The 23,213-nt window shown below is 41.4% G+C and overlaps 1 protein-coding gene across 3 annotated transcripts in view; it reads left to right on the forward strand.

The window, feature by feature from the left end:
• Positions 1 to 23,213, forward strand: part of MTMR10 (myotubularin related protein 10) — a 50,424-nt gene that overhangs the window by 16,216 nt on the left and 10,995 nt on the right. For 2 of the 3 annotated variants that reach the window (XM_083475702.1, XM_083475704.1), the window contains exons 3-13: positions 944 to 1,080; positions 4,290 to 4,362; positions 6,981 to 7,135; positions 14,778 to 14,868; positions 15,884 to 16,040; positions 16,548 to 16,635; positions 17,801 to 17,889; positions 18,613 to 18,743; positions 21,288 to 21,357; positions 22,059 to 22,129; positions 23,019 to 23,188. In XM_083475702.1, the coding sequence (XP_083331828.1) occupies positions 944 to 1,080; positions 4,290 to 4,362; positions 6,981 to 7,135; positions 14,778 to 14,868; positions 15,884 to 16,040; positions 16,548 to 16,635; positions 17,801 to 17,889; positions 18,613 to 18,743; positions 21,288 to 21,357; positions 22,059 to 22,129; positions 23,019 to 23,188 (1,232 nt within the window). The remainder of the gene's footprint in view (positions 1 to 943; positions 1,081 to 4,289; positions 4,363 to 6,980; positions 7,136 to 14,777; positions 14,869 to 15,883; positions 16,041 to 16,547; positions 16,636 to 17,800; positions 17,890 to 18,612; positions 18,744 to 21,287; positions 21,358 to 22,058; positions 22,130 to 23,018; positions 23,189 to 23,213) is intronic. The other variant, XM_083475703.1, reaches the window with a different exon arrangement.

Here is a 23,213-nt window from a genome sequence, read left to right on the forward strand (position 1 = left end):
CTTATTGTCATTTTCTGTTGGGGGGGGGGCATAGACACAAAAGCCATTTTTCTTTAGTCTGGCAGCAAGCAATGCAGAGTACTTTTCACTGCCACCTCTGCATACTCTGCTGTGGTTTTGTGGTTGTATCTGTCAGTATATTTCTAAACAAATCTGATGATCTCTTCTTTGAAATTGAAGTCTGCAGATCTGGATTAATTAACCCATTAAAAGTGGTGTGACTGTCTAGAGGGATGGAATGATCCAAGGGTTGAAAGGCTTTATAGAATGACCTGAGAGGAACAGTGTTGTGAAAGGAATGGGAACTCTCCTCTTCTTTTTTATTAGCTATTGTAAACAGCCTTTGAAAGATGATGTATATATTTAAATAAATTTTATATCATGATGAGGATGCCGTTTAAAATATTTGGAGGGCTCTTGGTGTATAGAAGAGAAAAATAGTTTTTAGTAACTGGAGATGAACACCTTGAAATTCAGATTTTGCATTGGATTGAGGTGGGGAACCTATGGCCTTCCAGGTGTTGCTGGACTCCATTTGCCATCATCCCTGACCATTGAACACATTGACTGGGGCTGATAGTAGCTGGAGACCAACATCTGGAAGACCACAGGTTCCCCCACACCTGTGTAAAGATACTTGGGTATCATGAAGCTTTTTATTCCCCAGTTTGGGATTACTTGATTAATAGGTTCTATTTAGTAATTCTTTATTTTTTTCTTTAAAGAACCATGACATGACCCAAGCAATACATACATTGAAGTAAAGCTTAAGCTCCTCACAAAGGAGATTCAGTATTTGCTTCACAACTAGTTCCCCCTCCCCCCCAAAAAAAATACTTCATAAAATCACAGATTCATGGGTGTGAATTTTCTCCTTGCAGGTTGCTGTGATTAAGACATTGAGTGAATCTTCTTTTAATCTGCTTTCCCCCCCTTTTTAAAGGTGAAATTGTGGTGAATGAAGTGAACTTTGTGAGGAAATGCATTGCAACAAATACAAGTCAGTATGATTTGTGGGGAAAGCTGGTTTGCAGCAACTTCAAGATATCCTTCATTACAGATGATCCTATGCCACTTCAGGTTGGTTTCTATGCCTATTGAGTTCCATAATACAATTGCCCTTGGCTGACAAGAGGACCCAAGAGACAGACATCCATTGTGGAGGTCCTTGTACCCATGACCTCCTGCTTAGATTGTCTGCTGCAGCAGGACTCATCTGTAGCCAGCACACTTGCAATCCTGAGTCCATACATGTTCCAGGAGTAGGCCTTTTAGTTTCCCGAACCATTCCAGATTCCTTATCTTGAACCAAGCTTAATACCTTGGCTCAGAATTACCTGCATTTGCTGGGAGGGGTGTGTAGGCAGGGAGAAGCAGCAGAATAGCCACACATAGGTCTACTGGGCTCCTCCTGATGTTAGCTACCATATGTTCTCCTGGATTCTTCATTCAGCCCTAATGTGCCAGATTTTGAATGCTTAATAATATGTTGCTTACCCTGACCCCAGTGTGTTAAAGTGGATAGAGTGTTGAATTTGCATGGAGTCCGAGGTTCATATTGGCTTCCAACGGTAAACCTTGCTAAGTGGTCTTGAACAAGTTGCAATTACTTGGCCTAACCTACCCCACAGGGCTTCTGTGATGGGAAACTATGAGTAAAAATATGATAAATGAGTGACCTCAAGGAGTACCCTCACATCCATCCTCTTCTTACTGGCCACTGCCAGCTCATGCCAAAACTGTTGGTGATGCACTTTCCTTTCCTTGGCTGCAGCTGCTTTAATGGACAGAAAGTTGTGGGTTCCACAACAAACATGGAATTGCAGCACATCTCTGAATTACTTGGCTGTCATTTTAATGGCCTCGGCAGTGTGCAATAGCAGGGAAAGACAAGGCTGAAGCAGATGGATCTGCTTCCTAGTACTGGGCACTTCCCTTGGTGGCTTTGCACATCCACTGAGAGCTAGGTAGCCCATTGATACCCAGATTCAGGTGGACAGCCATGTTGATCTGTCATAGTCATAATAAATAACAAGATTGATACTCAGGCATACTTGGCTTCTTTAGATAGTTCGGCTTAGAAGCTGGAGAACAGGGACCTGGCCTGGCAATGAGGGGTGGTGTTGGTTGAGAGATGGGCCACTGCTCGTTCCTGACATTGTTGAAGAAGGCTTCTGCTCTGATAATAATAAAGATTAATGTATCTAACATAAGAAGAGCCCTTCTGGTTTACTTAAAAGGCCTCTCTGTAGGCCAGGTTATAGAAGTCTTACTTACCAGGTGAAGCGGCCTTGGAGGGGAAGAGCCAGAGTGCCCCAACTCTTACTGTGCACCATGTGCTCAGCATCTTAAGAGAGGCACACCCTCTCTGTTTTTTAAAAGAAAAGACAAATAATTGCTAAAGCATCAGTTCTTTCCCACACTCTTTGAATTTGAAAATCCAATCCAAATAACTTTATTGCACTAGCCATTGGCCATGACGAATCTGAATAAAAATTATGAGAGTGCTATTAAAGAGTTAGAAATGGTGCAAAACCAATTTCTCAATTTGAAAATCGGTGCAAAACAAAATGCCTGGAATGAAAATAAATTTGATGTAACTCGCCATGCGCTTCAGCAACAATGGTTCCCATTCATCAACTTCCTGGTTTTCTTACATGAGGAGGTAGATGTCTGGTGTGTACAAAGTGGGGAATCGCCACATGTGCAAAGAGCATTTTCCTAGAAGAGAACAGCAAGCCCTGGCTTTGATCACAATTTACATTGCTTATTTTGCAAATGTAGTCTTGTTTTGTTTATAAACTTAAAAGTAGACACTGGAGTTTGATAATGGTGCCGGTCCTGCTGATTTGCCTACTTGCATGTTGAAATTTTAGCGGGGAATGTTATTGTCATACATCTAGATTATTGTTTTAGTTTACAAGAAAATAGGAATAGTTTGGAATGAAATTCCAAAGGTACACAAAAATATGCTCAGTGTATTATGAATTAAAGTTCTTTTAGGGCACTCCAAATAGTAAACATATCTAGCATAATACAGTGGTACGTCGGGTAACATACGCTTCAGGTTACAGACGCTTCAGGTTACAGACTCTTCTAACCCAGAAATAGTACCTCGGGTTAAGAACTTTGCTTCAGGATGAGAACAGAAATTGTGCAGCAGCGGCAGCAGGAAGCCCCATTAGCTAAAGTGGTGCTTTAGGTTAAGAACAGTTTCGGGTTAAGAACGGACCTCCAGAACAAATTAAGTACTTAACCACTGTACTATAAAAACAGTTGCACAGTATAGCTTAAAACTAGTATTAAAATATCAATAAAATAAGGAAAGAGACAGCAGATATCTTACCAAATGTTGAAAATGCTTATATGGACATTAAAAATATACAAATAAGAACAAGACCAAATGAAATTTAAAAACTGCCAGATGATAGTAATGAGATACTGACCTAAAAAAGGACACCACCATGTTCTTTGGTGCAGGCTAATTCTGTGTCCAGGGCAGCTGTCTACCAGCTCCACTTGGTATGACGGCTGAGACCCTACCTACCTGCACCCTGTCTTGCCAGAGTGGTACTTGCTCTGGTTATCTCCTGCATGGACTACTGCAATGCGCTCTATGTGGGGCTACCTTTGAAGGTGACTTGGAAACTACAACTCTCCAGAATGCAACAGCTAGACTGAGAGTGGCTGCCAGGACCATATAATGCTGGTCCTAAAGGCATGAGCACAATTCGAAGTGATAATGCTGACCTATAAAGTCCTAAACATCCCCAGCCCTGTATACCTGAAGGAGCGTTTCCACCCCCATCATTCAGCCTGGACACTGAGGTCTAGCTTTGAGGGCCTTCTGGCGGTTTCCCACTGCAAAAAGTGAAGTTACAGCAAACCAGGCAAAGGGTCTTCTCAGTTGTGGTGTCCGCCCTGTGAAACACCCTCTCACCAGATGCCAAGGAGATAAACAACTCGATGACTTTTAGAAGACATCTGAAGGCAGCCCTGTACAGGGAAGTTTTTAATATTTGATGTTTTATTGTGTTTTTAATATTTTGTTGGGAACTGCTGCTACTACTGATTGCTTCCTTCCCTCCTTTGGTTTCTCTAATGCAGTTTGCAGGAGAATATTTTTAGCTTAATGTTACGCTGAGTGGCAATAAAATATTGACCCTCAGCCCTCAAGATGATTGCATCTAACCAAACAAAGCATACATCACACTTCATCTTCACAATTATTAGGCCAAAATATAAAGTGAGTTGTGATATTTATCATGAACTTATCTCCTGTATTCCAGAAATTCCATTACAGGAACCTTCTCCTGGGAGAACATGATGTTGCTCTAACATGCATTGAGCAGATAGTGACAGGTACGTATTAAGGAGCTGGATATGAAAGATAGATTTTTTTTGCTTTGGAGGGGGGTACATTTATATTTAGGAAATTAAAACAGAATAGTCAGAATTCCCAGCTTCCAGTTCTGCCTGCGACTATGGTGGCGGCTCTCTGGGGCTCGAGAAGCTTTGATGGAGTGGAGGGGGGATAACTGAGGTGCTATGCATCCCAAAACGCTTCGAGAAAATTCCAGGGGATCTGTGGTCCCCATTTGTGCCTGCTCCCTGCCTCCATGAGGGACAGGGAGGGGTGAGGCGCTGGGTCTTAAGCTTTCCATCACAGAGTCAGCCTCCATGTCTGCCATGGCAAATGACAGGTTTCTTTTTCAATTCGGATAATTGGATATAAGTTAAAGGCACCCTATGGAGAAGATGAGAACAGTAAGCTGCAAACAGATTGCCTGTTAAGACTGAGGTTTTGTGAAGAAGGTAATTCCTGCCGTAGATGAGAGCTGGAAGCGCAGAGGGGTGGATGTTTATATTTTGTATTAAGGTTTGCAAGCTTTTTGTCGCATCTATGCCCTCTTGATTAATAGAATAAAAGTTAACAAGTCTAGTAAACTTCTAGTAAAAGAGAATAAATCTGGGGTTTGGTTGGAAAGAAACTGTGTATGTGAGTTGGTTGAGTAATGGCAATGGGGAAGGGACGATCTGCTTTCTTTTTCTTTACCAAGAGAACACTACCTACTTCACCTAAGAATGTTGAAATATAAAGAACTTAAAGTAAATAAGGATCTCAGGACACTGGAGTTGAGCACATTTGCTGTGGACAAGGATTGTTGGAACATACTTAAAAACTGTGAGAAAGGAAGGGAATGCAGTGAACCCAGTGAGGAAGGAGTGGATCCATTTGTGCATTTGACCATGAAAGGGGAGAGGTGGGCATGGAAGTTTTCAAGATATTGCAGTATACCCCCCCTCCCCGCTTGGCTTCATGGGTCGATGTCTGTGATGATTTTAGTTAGACCGCATGGTGGGCCAGATGGTTGTCCTTGAGAACTCAACTTAATAATTGATAACAGACCATGAGCTTTGTGATACGAAAATATATCTTACACCAGTGATGATTTGGACAGGAAATGGCTTTGGTTAACAAAGATCTCAAGGGCACAATTGAAATTTGGGAAGTTGAAACTGAGTGTATTTACTATAGACAAAGATTGTTGGAATATAATTAACCCTGCAAAGAAGGAGCAGATCTATTTGCCTAAAAGGTAATCTGGAATTCCTAATGGTAGAGTGCAAGAATTGTGATTTGACTGTGAAAGAGGAGAGGTGGGCTTGTACTGGTTATAAAGTTTTCAAGATCTTACCATAGCTGTCAACGTTTCCCTTTTTAAAAGGGAAATTCCCTTATTCCGAATAGGAATCCTCGCAAGAAAAGGGAAAAGTTGACAGCTATGGATATTACAGTACATCTCCCTTGGTTCTTTGGGTTGATGTTTGTGATGATGATTGTTGGAATGCCAGATGGTGAGCCAGATGGTTGTCCTTGAGAACTCAACACAATAAGTGACAACAGATTACAAGCTTTGTGATGTGAAAATGTACCACACACCAAAGAGGATTCAGACAGGAAAGGACTTTGGTTGAATGCACTATGGAATTGGAAAGTAAAGGGGAACAACTAGGGAAAGGATAATGCCAGGTTGCTATACATGCAAGATGTAAAGGGATTAATGACCTCACTTGTTGATATTGGAAATCTAATTGTTAAATAAATATACATTTATTTATTTAATTTAAATAAATATACATTTATTTATTTATTTTATTTAAATAAATATTCATTTATTTAATTTAAATAAATATACATTTATTTTATTTAAATAAATATACATTATTTAAATAAATAAATATACATTTATTTAACTGTATATTAAAAATAAATTGATAAATGGACAGCTGATGGATAATGAAAAAATATTATTTTTAAGAAATGGAATGTGAATTAGAGTAAATATACAATATAATGCAGCAACAGGGAAAACTATGGACGCATCCAGGAAGTAGGGCGGGAAGTCACAAAAAATGCATGCCTTCTAAATGAAACTGAACTAAGAAATAGGAAGCATTTGTAACCCAAAGCAACAGGGACACCATGTAAGAGTTACGTGGTTTGGACAGCATGTATAGTTGACTCTTGGGCCAGTAGTTCCAAATTATGCCATTGTTTGTGCACAATAGTACAGAGGTGGGTTAGATTCTGACCAGAGGTGCAGTTGTTAGTGTTGAAATTGAATGAAGGAAACACAAGTCAGCTGCAGAACTCACTACAAAGCTGTGAAGCTCTGAACTCCTGGGAGGATAAAGTGGATACAAACAGAAGGATAGTCTATTACCATTAGGCAGGTGCCCTATTGTTGTAGACACCTGCTGGAAAATTTTATTTGTACACCACTTGGAAAACTTTTATCAAGTTATTTATACATTTTCTAATTAAATCAAAATAAATAAATAGTAAGCAGGTCAATGTACTCTTCAGATGGGAGCTGTTGTATATCAGTTTGTTTCTGTTAAGCATTCATAACATGGTTATTTGTTATATGCATAACTGTCTCCTTTTTATTTTTAAAAAAATTTCTCTCTTGCAGTAAATGACACAAAGAGGAAACAGAAAGTTCTCGGCCCCAACCAAAAGCTTAAATTTAACCCAACAGAATTAATAATTTACTGCAAAGACTTTCGTATCGTCAGATTTCGTTTCGATGAAGCGGGACCCGAAAGTGCAAAGAAGGTATTGCAGCAGGTCTGATATTTGTCTTGAATATTGTCTAGATGGAGAATTAGCCAACAATTTATGATTTTTCTTTCAAAATAAAAACCTGCCAAATAATTAAATACCATTCTGGTGTATCTGAAACTGGTTACTTGTGTTTCATCCATGGGTTAATCGTTCCATTTGCCACCATAAACATCAGTAAATAACTTTGAAACTATAGAAGTAAGATGATGTTACATGCTAGAATCTTGAAGTTGCTTGAAGTGACAATGGAAATGTGTTTTTACTTAGACCTGGCTCTCATTGAGGTGGTAGATTTTTGTGTGAACTATAACACTTGCCTCTGCAGATGGGGACCTGCATAATGGAATGTACCTTTGTATTTTAAAAAAATCCTTCCACATAGCACATCAGGGAGAAGCTAAGCTTGAACCCTTGGAGGGAATTGGTTTGGGGGAGATTCAGTCTTGTGGTCCCCCACCTGTATTCCAACACCAGTGGTGCAGCCCAGACCACAGTGAGAACGAGGTCATGGGGTCCTAATCCCTTTCACTCATTAGTAACTCTTATCATAGGCTGATTCTGAGGAGGAGCTAGCTAGCTTTAGCCTATATATGCACAACTATTTCTACTGTATCCCATATAGACATGAAGCAAGTAATTAAGTGGTGAAATCTTGCTTAGCACTTAAGCCCATTTAATGTAACGTTAAGGCTTATGGCTAAATAAATTTCCTTGTTTATCTTAAATGTAACTTGCATATCATTTTCATGAATCCTGCAGTTGCTAAGCCAAGCCACTTAATAGGAGATGAAAGATTTTGGGTAGTGTTTTTAATGCTGGTGGCATTTGGAAAAACATATACTGGCTTATTCAGCCAATATATTTGCAAGCCTTTTGCCTGCATATACAGTCATTTTGCTCCATCTTTCATGGTGTGTAGCAGCCAGACCAATAAGTTTGTGTTATATCCTGGCTTGTTCCAAAGTTGGTAACTATTGTTTGTAAGAAAAGAAAGTATTGTTTGTAAAAAAAGAAGAAACCATGGTTAATTAAAGACTTAATGGTTTGATTGCTGTGCACTGCAAAGGAGTGGTGCACTCGAGCAAAAGACTTGTGTATCCATTTCATAAGCAAACACAAAAATACAGTCATCCAAACTAGGCCTCTGTGTTTTTTCTAATCCTTGAAAAATATTTTTCATCACCACCATATTAGGTTTTTTTCTGGTTCTTGCAGTTGCAGAATGTATTCCTTGCCTGTCTTTGCAGCAACCAGTCTTCTAATAGCTTTGTTCCTTAAATGTTTAATACACAATAAAAGGGGCTTCTGTTTTTTTGGAACCACAATTTTTTTGGAACCACAATTTAAGCAGAGGCTTGACAACCATATGTCAGGAGTGCTCTGATGGTGTTTCCTGCTTGGCAGGGGGTTGGACTCGATGGCCCTTGTGGTCTCTTCCAACTCTATGATTCCATGATTCTAGGTAAATGAACACTTGTTTCCTCTCACTCAGGCTTGGGTCCACTTTCTAAAATGTCATTCACACACCTTCTGTGACCTAAGGCCCACCATCTGTTTTGGTGTCTGTTCCCTAAACTGCTGAGAGCCAAACTAGATGCAGTATGAGTTCATGATGGGATTGCCCTGAACCTTCCACTTTAGTAAAAAATAGCAGTGTTATTTATCTAGGTTTATTTCCCCGTTTGTCAAAGCAGTTGCATGGACATGGTAATTTAAAAGAAAGAAAGCAGGTAGGTAATCTGGGTCATAGGTTTCCTACATCTACTTTGACCTCTAGTTTTAGTGCATTAGTCTTCAGCCAATAAAACCCACTTCTAAAATGCACCCCATTTAAAACTACAGTTTGAAAGTGTAGGGATTGAAGACTCAAATACTCTAATGGTTCATTTTAAACCCCCTGAGACTTCACAGTAGAGGTTTTGTTGATACTAGAAATGGAAACCGTTTGCTTTATGCTGACAGTGGCTGTCCTTTGAGCTGCCAGTAGTCGAAGGTTAGGACATGAAAATTTACACATAGCTCCTGGAAAGTTGAAGTCAGAGTTTTCTCTGGCAGATGCTTAGCATTTTGCACTTGTTTTAAAAGCTACTGGATGAATATTTAGGCTTGGTTAAAGAAAGAACAAGAAGTCCATTCAGTGTGGCATCTGCTGTTATTTTTAGAGCTATATGTAGAGCTAAGGGCTTTACTCAAACACAAATTTCAAGTGAAAACTGTAAATTTCAAGTGAAAACTGTAAATACTTAATATCCAGAAACCAATACAGAGACTGAATCAGCCTTAAGCATGCTTTCTTGTGCAGCACACTGGTATTTTTTGTATATGAAATGCTTAAAATTTCATTCCCATAAGAAGTAACTAGGAGACATTTGGACTTTGAGATCTTTGAATATCTCAGTATATACATTGCAATATAAACATTGCTTATATTGATAGTATTAGCAGAATCTGTACTTGAAATGCATGATTTGGGACTCAAATTTTGTTCATGTGTGATTGAGGGAGCAACATGACCAGCACATTGATAGTAAGATGCAGAATGTCGAATCTCCTAAGATCAAGAACATGCCAAAGGCTGAAAAGCCACTTAGCTGTGCCCATCCCATTCTTCAGCTTGCTTTAACCATAAGGTAGCATTATGTTATTTTAGTGCTAAATATGATATTGTAGGTATTCTTTTGTACCCAAGGCATGTAAAGCCACTTCCAACCCTGGTTTGGCTACAAAAGCAATGCTTGTTAGCGTCAGCCAGCAGAGGTAAGAATTTGCGTTATAAGAAGGAAGCAGTGAATGCCCACAGTCTGCTCCTGATACCTTAATCACAGTTTAGGGGGCCAGAAATGTTAAAATCTGCACCATCTGAGCCTTTACCATCTTTCTTCAGTGTTTTTTTTTTAAAAAGAAGTTGAGGGGTTGCATAGGACCAATGGTGGGAGCCAGTTCATGCTGCTATCTTTCTTGGTTGGTATTGATTACAGTTTCTCACTTAACAGGCAGATGTAGATTTGGGGAACTGGCCAGTGTTTGGGCTGATCTCTACACTTCTGCTTCGCCATAGTATTTCTCTCTAAGCATTTGTAGCCTTGAGTTTTAAAATCACATTCCTATTTCCTTCTGAAAACAGAGGAAGCCCCCTAGGCTTTTCTCTGTTGCAGAAGAATTCCTGATAAGTTTTGTAGCTGTTTGCATGGGACTAATAAAGTGATCCAAAATATTTATTGGTAATTTTCCTTAGCTTTTTTTCTGTTCTGCTGAAACAAAGCTAACCGGTCTGGAAGGAGGTCCCTGTTACAATCTGTGGGAAGACAGAAGAGGAATGCTAATGGTTTTTCTTTTCTACAAATAAAGCTGACTGTGTTTGCACACTTGGTTCAAGTCTCCAAAAGTACGTCAAATCTTCCATTGCTTCCTTCCTGAGTCTCTCCTCTGGAATGTGACATGGGGAAGAATCCCCGGTAGTAGTTGCCAAGGGAGTGTTATTGTTCCCTGGTCAAATCATAAAGGCTGTATGTGTGGGATAGCAGACTGCATCTTCCGTATCTGCTGCCCTTCATATCAAAATGGGTGAGCCTAGTTGCATACCATCTGCGGGGGGGGGGGGGGTTTGCAGTCTTGCCTCCTCCCTCTCCAGAGCCCCTTTATTTAAAAGCAAATTAGAACATGAAGATTTAGAAAATAACTTCTACTATATTTGCTTTATTTTTTTTCTTGTCATACTAAAAGAATAGGAGACAATGTCCCATAACCTACTGAATAATAATAAAATCCATCTGCAGTGAATTAGCCCTTCTGTTTTCAGTTTCCCTGACCATATGTGTACATGTTCATAGTGACTAATTAGCTTGAGCTATAAGGTGGTGACTAAATAGGGGTGGAGGGACAACACAAAACTCTGTGTTGCTTAAGTTTGTTATTCAGTTGTTTCTGCTGTCAAACTACAGCTGAAAATTCTCAAGGAAGACAAATAAGGTGGGTGTGGGAGGAAGTGAAGGGAGGGGAAGGAGAACATAAGTGGAAGCAACTAGAAGAAGTCAGCAACTTCAAAGGAAATGGTGCATTTTTAAGTTGCAGTCCAAAGCAACAGTTTCTATTGAAATTGGGGAGATGGTTATCTGAGATTGGTACTACAGCTAAAAATTCTTAACCTTGGCATGGGCTAATGACTAATACATCAGAAAACTAGTTTTTATTTTATTCCTTGCATTTTAAATTTCGGGAACACCTGTATCTGCTTGGGTTATACAGGTTGCTCTATAGAAAGTAAAGGGTAAAGGTAAAGGAACCCCTGACCATTAGGTCCAGTCGTGGCCGACTCTGGGGTTGTGGCACTCATCTCGCTTTATTGGCCGAGGGAGCCGGCGTACAGCTTCCGGGTCATGTGGCCAGCATGACTAAGCCACTTCTGGCGAACCAGAGCAGCGCATGGAAATGCCGTTTCCCTTCCCGCCAGAGCGGTACCTATTTATCTACTTGCACTTTGACGTGCTTTCGAACTGCTAGGTTGGCAGGAGCAGGGACCGAGCAACGGGAGCTCGCCCCGTTGCAGGGATTCGAACCGCCGACCTGAACGGCAAGTCCTAGGCTCTGTGGTTTAACCCACAGCACCACCTGTGTCCCTCTATAGAAAGTAGCAAAATGCAAATGTTATCGTACACACTGCCAGGAAGCTGTGGGTTTTTTGGCTGTGGCCATTTCTCCAGCGGCCCTGCTTTGCCTGACAAAACTGCCTGTCTCGAGCAGGAAACTCTTTTTTAAAAAACAATGTTGCTTGTTATACAGGGTGCTCTTGATCTCTTCCCATTCTCTGATGTTAGAGCAGTTGAAGATAAAAACCTTCCTCTGCTAGTTTCTAAGAAGAAGAGCAGAGCATCATTACACAGAAGAATCAGTTGGGTAGGATGGGAAAGAGTGATTGTCCGACTTACGCAAAATCTGTATTTAGTTTTTGTGGGGTGTTCGATGGCTGTTCTTCTACTTTTCCCAAAAGCACATTGTCAGTATAAGACATCGAAGCTGGCTTGCATGCAGAAGGTCTCCAAGTAGAGCTGGGAGAGTTTAAAAAGTTTAGACAGTGCTGAGAGAGATGGACCATTGGTTTGGTTTGGTAATATTGCTGGGCACCTCCCTGGGAGTCAAACCCATTGAACTCAGTGGGGCTTATTTCTCAGCAGACATATATACTGTATAGGATTGCTTGGAAAGTGGTCTTACCAAGAAGAGTTATGACTTCTCTATATTTGGCTTTGATCCAAGTGTGTCTTCACCATTTTATCACCCATGCTGCTTCCACACATTTTTAAAGGGTTCCCAACCCTCAGAAATGACTTCAGGAGGCAGCTGTAGCAAGAAAGGGTAGGGGGTTCTTTGGATCCAACCCTTGCTTTTGTTTAACAAAAATGCTCCCAGAAAAAGGGCAGGCAGTGGTAGCATATATCATCTGCCACATGGCAGTACAGTAAACCTTAAGCGGTGTGGATCAACAAAAGTTAACCTATACGTAGATATCTTGTATGTTCAGTGCTACATGGTGAAGGTAGCTGGATTTAGGGGGAAGGGGCCTTTTTGTATATGAAAGCAGACCTCAGCACTACTTTTGCTGTACTGTGAGCTGCTTTCAAGAGCTTTAGCTTGTGTATCCTAAAAGTTTATTCTTTGCACACTAAGCACTTGGCTGGGGCAGTGTGTGCAATGAAATAGAGAAATGTTTTCTCATGGCAGACAGAAAAATCTTGAACTTTCTCCTTTTCCATGACATTCCGTGTAAGTTCAAGGAATTTGCCATTTGGCATTAAGAAACTGCTTTCATTAAAGCCCTGGACAATGGCACCACTATGTGTAGTTTCTGTTCTAGGCATAAATAGCAAACAAATCAGGCGTTTTGTAGAAAAATAAATCAGGATTTCCAGGTAGATAGTAATTTCTCTTGTCAAAAGACCCATGTGGCCATTGTTTTCAACAAAATCCTGTGGATTGTTTCTGTTCCTTTTCCCCTTGTTAAAATGCAAGTAAGGATTTATCGGGGAAGAAAATGTGCAACACGTGTAATAACAAGGCAGTGGCATTAGGCCTTGCCTATATTTGTCTGCCGTCGTTCGGTCCCAGCTCCTGCCCACCTAGCAGTTCGAAAGCACCCCTAAGTGCAAGTAGATAAATAGGGACCGCTTTATAGCGGGAAGGTAAACGGCATTTCCGTGTGCGGCGCTGGTGCTGGTTTCACCAGCTGCAGCTTCGTCACGCAGGCCATGTGACCCGGAAGTGTCTTCGGACAGCGCCGGCTCCCAGCCTCTTGAGCGAGATGAGCGCGCAACCCCAGAGTCGGTCACGACTGGCCCTGACAGGCAGGGGTACCTTTACCTTTACCTTTTATATTTGTCTATATGTTGCTTTGGTCAAGGTGAGAATGAATGGACTTCGTGCAGATTAGAACTGTTCCATGGGATAAAGTTAGCAATTTGATTTTTTTTAAGTCAATGGAAATGTTTTTTTTTTCAATGCCTGAAATGGAAACTATGGGCAACATTTCTTCTCTTTCAGAATGAATGGGAATATGTTTAAAATGGAATTTTAAAATAATATGGTAATGCAGCTAATTCACACAACTGCAAATCTATTCAGAGATAATAATAGCATTGCTGCAGCATCTACCCTAGGTATCAGTTCTGAGTAGAAAAATAAACTTATGCTGGTATTTTCAAATGGAGATTATATTCTGGGCTGAAACACAATATAAAACAAATGAACATGGCATCAGGGTAGCTAATATTGTCTACAGGTAATATGAAACATGCAAAACAACCACCACCACCCATATTTGCTTGGAAACAAGTCCCAGAGTGGGGGTTATTCCTAGGTAGGTTCATTGAATTGCAGCTTTACTACTCATTTGCATCATGGCATAGCATGGCCACTTGGTATGCTGGTTATTGCTGAATAAAACCTAGAGACCTATCCATGTTAATTTTATAAATATATTAAACAGTACATTTCCCCCAGGCTATATACATTATATACGTGTTCTTGAAGTAACACAGTAAATTTATATTTGAAATATTGTGAATATGTAAACTAGTTCCCCAGATTCCTTAAAAGTTTTTTTATTTTCAATTTCCTGCAACTTCAAGCCTTTCTGAAACTGTATATCAAGTTGCACAGAGGACCCTCAGGATAAAGGAGTGATGCTTCCCTCTGAAAAATGTCGAGAGCCAAGAATAAGCCATGGCTGACTCTAGCTGCCTAGCAAAAAAACATAGTCATCTTTCTGTTTAATGAAATTGGAAATTGGATTTTAGAAAGCACGTTAGTGACAAAAGCTGGGATTCAGATAACTGCATAAGCAGTTTTCTTCACCCAGGGAGGGTTCAGGCTTGTGTCATGGTTTATTTTACGACGCCTGGTGTCCACTGGGTATGGCACAGCCCTTGAGTATGCCTAAGGAGCTCTTTTGATCATGATCACTGTTAGTAGAAGCCAAAGTAGGTGATGGCACTTGGAAGTTGGAGGGATACAGCTCGCCCTTCCTTAGACAAAATCACATAGTTTTGCTTTCTCTAGTCCGCCATTTCCTCATGCAGTCTAGTATTTTCTAGTAAAAAGTGGTTGGAAGCAGCTCAATGCACCCCAGTTCTTTTTGTTTTCCTCTGTTCAGGTGTGCCTTGCAATAGCTCATTATTCCCAGCCAGCAGATCTTCAGCTCCTCTTTGCATTTGAATATGTGGGCAAGAAATACCATAATCCAGGTAATGCAGACATTTACTTTCCCTCATACCCCTTGGAGGGGCCTTTTCGGCGAGAGCATGGCTGCCAACTTTTATGGGAGCTTTTTGGTGCAACCAGGGGTTTGTTTTGGAGGGTGTCATATAAGCAGTCCTACTTGGTAGGTAGTACATGTTTACATGCATAGAAAAGCTCACTAGAAATGTATCTGTGCCTTAGTGTGCTGGGGGAGGATTGCAGTTCTGAAGCTAGAAGAGAGCCCTTTGCTCGTCAATATGCACCATGAAGGCTGAGCTTTCATCTCCCCTTGCTGTGTTCTGGGTTTGCCAGAGGAGAAACAAGCTATGCTCAACGGAGTTTTGGAGTTCAAGGTAGTCGGGCTGGAAAAGAAGAACCAGCTTGTGTCACATGGGAGTGTTACAATGGTGCCCTTCCTACCTTTTCTTCCCAGTCTTGGTTCCTTGGCTGCAGTGAGATAATAGATTTGCAACACCAAGCTCTACTAATGAGGCTAGAGTCACTTCCACGTAGACTTTTTGTAGCAAAGTAATCTGTAGGGGGAAGTATTTGAAGGTTGCTCATTTAAAGAACCTCTCAAGAATTAAACCGCTGAAGAAAGGAGTGGTAGTTTTCAATATGGTAGTTGGTTTAGCCTCGAAATATTGGGAATCTAATCCTAAATCCATTGAAATTTATGAAAGTTTGCATTAACAGAGGGATTCCTTAAAATGGCATAACATGTTGTCACAGATAGATTAAACACATTAAATTAATTTGACATATGGTAGGGGCAGATCAGAACTTCTCTTTGTTTCCCCATTTAGTCTGTCAAAATTTGGCCAGACACACAGTGGAAAATAATATGCTTTGGGGGTGCTCTGGCCCCTACACAGCTGTATTTTCAAGATAACTTAACAGTTTTATATAAAGCAGCATTGGAAGTTTGGAGGTCTGTTTGTTTCCTGCAAGATATTGTACATCTGTTTATTTGCATGGCACAACTTGGAAAGAACTTTTTAAAAAATCACTTCCTTCTAGCAAAAAAAGTGAATGGAATAGATCCTGGAGGAGGAGGTGGTGGGCAGCTGACTCCATTGTTTGAGACATACTCTGACTGGGATAGAGAGATCAAGAGAACAGGAGCATCAGAATGGCGCGTATGTTCAGTGAATGAAGGCTACATGATATCTACCTGGTAAGTTTGCTTTTCTTTTATAGCCAGGAAACCACACTGGGATTGAGAGGCAGAGTTGGCCTCAGGGCACAATTCCATTCCCTAGCAATGAGCCTCTTCTCAGTGATCTTTTGCAACCGGATTTTGAAGCAGTTTGTGAAAACAATACTGACATGGCTGTTGTTATGAATTGCATTGGTACATAGCTAACCACTCTGTCTGTGAGCCACTGGCTGGTAATACTCTGGTGCTTTTGCAAGAGGAAATGTTTTTTTTCAGATTGCAATTGAAATAATGCAGTTTAGGTTCCATTTCTTAGTAAAGAATAAGCTAGCTCTGCATTGTCATTAGAGATAATAATGACCAGATTAATCTTAAGATTTCTATGGTTGATTTCTAAACAAAAGGAAAACATTGACACTTCAACTCTTGGCTTTAGCATTCTAATCAATGCTGCATATAAAAAGACTTTACTTGTATTACATTTCCCAAGTAACTATTATGAGTGTATTTTGTCTTGTCCCCAAGTCTTCCAGAATACTTTGTTGTGCCATCATCTTTGGCGGATCAAGATCTCAAGCAGTACTCCTACTCCTTCACTGGAAGACGGATGCCAGTAAGTGTGAAGCTGACATTGCTGCTGCTGTAGTGTTGCATCCCTGCCAGAGTGCAGCCCACTCCGCTACACAACTATGCAAGGGATCTACAACTATTGAGTTCCAAACTCTTCGGGGTCAGAAAGGAAAGGTTCAAGGAAAGTGTAAGAGCAGCCCCGGTGAATCAGATTGAGGACTCACTGGGCAGTCAGACTCACTGGAAGCCTAGAGCCCAGGACACAAGGCCTTCCCTGCTATTGCACCCTAGCAGCTGTCATTCAGAAGTACACTGCCTCTGAATTTGGAGATTTCATATAGCCATCATAGCTAACCGTGGAAAGTCAGAGTCAAGGAGGAATAAATTTCAACATCTTGTGGCAATGAATTTCATAAATTATTTCTTGGATTAAGAAATCTTTCAGTCTGTCTCAAATCATCTTCCTATCAATTTAATTGGGTGACCCTGAATTCTAGTGTTATGGGAGATGGAGGGGAAAAATCCCCCTTTCCACCCAAATGAAGTGTAGGGAGGGGAGGTGGCAGATGAGGATATCATAGCAATAAAAGAGCTAATGGAGTGTGATTGTGCTCATGTCCTGCTTGCAGGTTAACCATAGGCATCTAGCTGATCGCTGAGAACAGAATGCTGGATTTGATGGACTGCTGTTCTTAAGATATTGTGCGGGGCAGGAAGGGAATAGAGTTCTGTAGGGTTGTAGGGTGGGTGGTAGTAGCCATAGGATAGGAGGGACACCCCTAGAAACTATTCTGGATATTTTAGCCTTGTGGAGGCTACACTTCACAATGTTAATGTATTTCTGGCATTTGCAAAAAGCATGCTTTTTGGGTGGCGCTGTGGGTTAATACCCGGTTGTATTTTTCCCTGGCTCCTGAATGCTATCTTTTAAGATATTGTTAATACCATGCTAATTTTATTGTGAACCACCTTTAGAGTTTTTTAAATGAAAGATGGTATAGAAATGCTTTAAATTAAATGCTGAAGATAATTTTGCTTTCTGGAACTTCAGCAGCTACAACCAGCAGCCTGTGACTTTTCCTTCATGAACACAAAGATAGTGAGCTTCTTATGGTCGTTAGAGGTGCTGTAGGCTTGCTGCATATAGTCCTTTGCATGACTTGTACCTTGCCTTGTATCCACAATATAAAGGATTCACTTTCTTCTAGATGTGGTGCTGGAATCACTCCAATGGAAGCGCACTTGTGAGAATGGCCAGCATTAAAGACCAGTTGCAACAGCGAAAAATAGACCAACGGTAAAGATGGTAGTATTGTTTGCTTAGTGGGCAAAATCAGATTCCCTTTGACCCAGAGTTTGGAGATTTTGGGGAAATGTGTATGGTCTTAATGTAGCATAGAAGCAAGTAGGAAATATGTTAAGGTGCAAGTGAAGGGTAAGATCCCTAATCTTTGTGAGAAGTATCTGTGGGGCAGAACCGACGTCCTTTCACCTAACAGTAGGACCTTTGGCAAATGTTGCCTGTGACCCTTAAAAACTCACCTTTCTGCAGAGAACTTAGTGATCAAATTCTGCACCATGTGCCACATCTACTATCTCATATTCTGTTGACAGAGGAGATGAATATCCCTGAGTGTGGAGTTAGATAAGCTAGTTGCTCTTAAGCATTTTTAACTTGGGTCATCAAGATCAGATTCTCTGTTGGTTGTTGAAGGCTATGTGGAGATGGGGGGGGGCCTAATATGAAGGTATGTAGTTGTGCTTTCTGGCCCCCATAGGTGAGGGCATCATCGTGCCAGTTGTTCCCTGGTTACAGGGTTCTTTCATATCTCATACCCCCACAAAATAGGAACGCAGCAGCTTGCCATTGCCAAGAACACTAGCAACCATGCCCAGTCAGCTGGTAAAAATGCTTGCTATCAGTTTTTAGGCCAGAGGATCAGCAGGGGAAGGAAATACTCTTAGGACACAAACTTTTCCTTCATGACCAACTTTGCTTCAGTACTTTTTTTTATGCTAGGATTTGCAATGCTGTCACTAGAAGCCATCCACAAAGAAGTGATGTTTACAAATCTGATTTGGACAAGAGTCTGCCAAATATCCAAGAAATCCAGGCTGCCTTTCTCAAACTCAAGCAATTATGTGTCAATGGTATGTTCTTGGCTGCTTTTTTTCTGTAAAAAGTGTGCAGTTGGGTATCTCAAGACAGGAATTCCCAACCTTTCAGGGTCTGTGAGCACATCTAAAATTTTAAGAATTGTTTGTAGGTGCAGCCGGAATAGCTGCCGTGTGTGGGGGTGACTGGTTTCAAAATGTTCAGAGTGCCTTCTCTATGTCTCCATAAAGTTGAAAGTGTAAGGAAAAAGATGCAGGCAGGAAGATGCCTGTCAAGTGGAGCTCGCCCTCCACCAAGGACCCAGTTGCCCGAAGGTCCTTGGCAGCGACACATCCCTCCTTGTCCCCTGCATTTAACCAGGAGCTCTGTGGCTCCCATCATCGTGAGGAGGTGCGCCTCTTAACACCCATCCACCCAAAATGCATGACCCGATGTTGGGCTGCATCCTGAAAATAAGAGCCAATGCTCCTATGGTGAAGGACTTGTGCTGCCGTCCACTTGGATGAGGATATCCAGGAGAATACAGAGCCTTGCAGGCCCTGCATTGAGAACACTAGCACTAACTTTTTCAGAAGAAGCAATGGGTAGGATGTGTTTCTAAATACATCTGGTACAATGTATGTGTCTGAATTCACATGCATGTCCCTCACTAACATGTATTCATTCACATACTATCCAGCTGTTTAGGATCTCTTACTAGAGTTATAACATGTTCGTTATGAATATGTGTTTACCCTTAACACACAAGAAAAGCCCATAAGCAGTTCTCACACAAACGGAAAAAAGATTGGTCTATAACATGAAATGAAAGTGGCAGAATATATTAATGCTGCTTCAGATATCAACATTACAATTTAAGCAGGGTTGAACTTTTACCTAGATGAGCAATTCTTATAATTCCAATATTTCTGTTGACTCTTCCTAGAGTTTCCTGTCTATTTCCCATTTTGTTTATTCTTCTTGCTTGATTGAAAGTTAAAATAATATAACCCTAGTGAGTGATGACTAAACTGGTTATCCTTGATTGTTTCCTGTTAAAGTTATTTTACTATTATCTGTGTGGAAACCATTCTTTTACAGGTGCTGGTAACTAGATTACATGTGCTGATCTTTACATTACGAGTTCAGGATGTCTCGTCAATGCCTTCTAGAACATGTTTGAGATAGACTGGTACCAAGGTCAAGAAAAGTTCATAATGAGGACCCCCCCCCCTTGCATATTAAGCTATGCCTACCTTTATTCCTGCCATGATCTACAATAATAAACCACAGAAAAAGTTCAGATTGTCACACACCTATTTACACATTCTCCTTGTTCTTTAGCCGTGTCTGACTCTTCATGAACCCATGGACCAGAGCACACCAGGCACTCCTGTCTTCCACTGCCTCCCGCAGTTTGGTCAAACTCATGCTAGTAGCTTCGAGAACACTGTCCCACCATCTCGTCCTCTGTCGTCCCCTTCTCCTTGTGCCCTCCATCTTTCCCAACATCAGGGTCTTTTCCAGGGAGTCTTCTCTTCTCATGAGGTGGCCAAAGTATTGGAGCCTCAGCTTCCTAGGGACCTTTAATTCTGAAGACCTGGAGAATACTGTCTGTGCCTAAAAGGCTGTTCATACATTTCAGGAGTAGAATAGGGACTTTAGGTTGGTTAGAAAACCCTAATTAGCAGGGTGATAATTAATGGCAGAGTTAACAAACTGTGGATAAATGGTGGGAGAGGTTGTGCTGTACCTTTGAGGGGAGCTAGCCCATCCCTGATGCCTTAACCATAGTTAAGAGACATGTGGAATCTCTCCCTACTGTACTAGTCCTGTGTCCCAGCTAGCCTAGTAACCTGTTCTCACAGGAGCTACAAGCAGGGCCTGAGCAGAACAGTGCACTGCGATCCTTTGATTCTCAGCAACTGGTTTCCGGAAGTATACTAGTTTGTCCCCAATGAATGGTTCCCTTCTAAGGGGAGTATTTCACTCTTCAGGAGTGCCGCTCTCCTTGCCTAAGACGCTCATTCTCCCTGACAGTAGGGAAGGGAGGGATTGTCGTGAAGTAGGATGCAACTATAACAACCCTAACCGGATGTTTGCCTCCCTTAGCTTTTTTAAGTCTACCACCGTGGCCGCAATGAACTTGTTCCTGCACAGCCAGGCACTCATTGCACCTCAGACACACCCACGGTTTCTCTCCGACAGGGAGAGTCCTACATGTGACACAGTGCAAAACACTAGAAAGCCTCCACACCCTCCTGGCACTCAACCCATGTAATTGTTTTTGTCATTTAAGATACTGTATTGAGAGTATGGCTTTTATTAGATCATAGAAAGAAGGGGCAGATCATTGCATTCTGGCCTGCTTGCCCTGCCAGGGAATGCACATATCTCCTTAACACACCTTGACGTTTTGTCATCATGGGATTGCATTGGGAGTGAACAGGAGGTGTTGATTAAGTGAGGAATGGAGAATGGGCAATTGGCTTGAGTCTGCTGGGAGTTTACTCCTCTAAAGACAGTAATATCACTATACGACTCTCATCTTTCAAATATGGGGAGCATGATTTCTTACTTCTTTTCTCTTCTGGTCACAGAACCTTTTGAAGAAACGGAGGAGAAATGGTTGTCTTCACTGGATAATTCACACTGGCTGGAGTATGTGAGGTACGTGCAGAAGCTGCAATTAAAAATCTCTGTTGACAGATTTATTTGCATCCTAGATCAGAGGTCGGCAACCTTATCCGAGGATGGGCCGGTCGACGTTCTGTCCATCGGAGGAGGGTGTGTGCGCACGCATGCTCTTCTGGGTCTGAGGAGCGCCCATGCGCACACTCTATTTCCGGTGCTCCTCTGAACTGGAAGTGGGCCAGAAATAGCATATGCGCACGGGCACTTCTCTGTCCCACACACTATTTCCAGCGCACCTCCGGGTCGGAGGAGCGCCCATGCGCATGCGCACAGGCACCATCAACCTGGAAGTCGGTCACAGCACCAGTAAGAGCGGGGGGGCAGGGGTCACCATGGGCCGGTTAGACAAGCCTCGTGGGCCACTACTGGCCCATGGGCCTTAGGTTGCTGACCCCTGTCCTAGATGTACAGAAGATAAAATATTGACAATCACTGTGTCACTTTGAAGTGAGAGACTCAATGAGATTCTCTACACAGTTTGTAAAAAATGTTGTTCTTGGACATATATGATTCTGGGAAACTAAATTTCACTAGAGATTTAAAGTGAGTTTGCCTCTACAAATACCTTGCAGTACACGGCTTATTCCAAAATAAAGCTAATAGTGGACTTGCTTGAGCATTGAATAGTTCTAAATAATACAAATAAATTAATATAGGCCTTTTTTGTCTTGGTCTAGACTTTTCCTGAAGCATTCCGCAGAGCTTGTATACATGTTGGACTGTAAGCATGTTTCGGTAGTTTTACATGGTAAGCTGCTCAAGTGTTTTTAAGCATGTTGATGCTGCTGCAGACATTATATCAGTATATTTAGGGATAATTGTAGTAGCTGTTATCCACTACTCAAAGTGTGGACACCATTATTAAATTTATCCTTTCCACTGTGTTTATCTCTGAACTCTTTTTTAAATTATTATTAAATTTGTATACTGCCCTTCATATATCTCAGGGCGGATTACAAGATAAAAATACAAGATAAAAAAACACAAAATACATAATAAAAATATGAACAGAACAAAACCAATAACCTCCACCCCCTCCTCTTCCCTCCTCTTAGCCAGTTCCCTTCCCGGTCCCTGTCTGGTGTGCCTTGGCCTTGCGGCTTCATGACCTGAGCAGTGCAATAGGTGGGTTGTGCCTGCCAGGCAGCTGTGCAGGCAGACTCCCATTCTCCTCACAGGGAGGCCTTTTCTGCCATATTGTCCGTAATAGTCTTAAAAAGCTCCCAGAACCCAGTAGCAGGTTAGAATAGGAGGCTTTGCCTTTATGATTTTTGGAAACGTTACTGTTCAGAGGTGGTATTAAAAAGGTAACCCTTCTTAGCTTGAAGAGGTGCTGGTAATATAGGCAGCCCATTACTGACCTCCTCTTCTACAAATACAAACACTGTGCTGATTCACAACTAAATAAACACAGTTCTGAGCAAGCAGGTGTGTTACCATTTTATTGTAACCTTCTAAAACTGATGCTTATAGCATTGATAATACTTTGTAAGTGGCTTTGAGATCCGTTCGAAAAGCATTATAAAAACAAAGCACATGACCCTGTGCTATTTGTATTGTTGTTAACATCTTCCCCCCCCCCCCCCGCTCACTTCATATTTCTTTTTTTATATCACTGTTACAAATGTCAACTACAGAGGAAGAAGGGCGTGACCTGAGCTGCTGTGTGGCTTCGCTCATTCAAGTGATGCTGGATCCCTATTTCCGGACCATTGCTGGTTTCCAGAGCCTGATTCAGAAGGAGTGGGTCATGGCAGGGTACCCGTTTCTAGATAGGTGTAACCACCTGAAGAAATCTGACAAAGAGGTAATTGAGGTACTTAAGGCTGTGG

This window comes from Podarcis liolepis (assembly GCF_965112155.1).
Source record: "Podarcis liolepis genome assembly, chromosome: 14".
Lineage (NCBI taxonomy): Eukaryota > Metazoa > Chordata > Lepidosauria > Squamata > Lacertidae > Podarcis > Podarcis liolepis.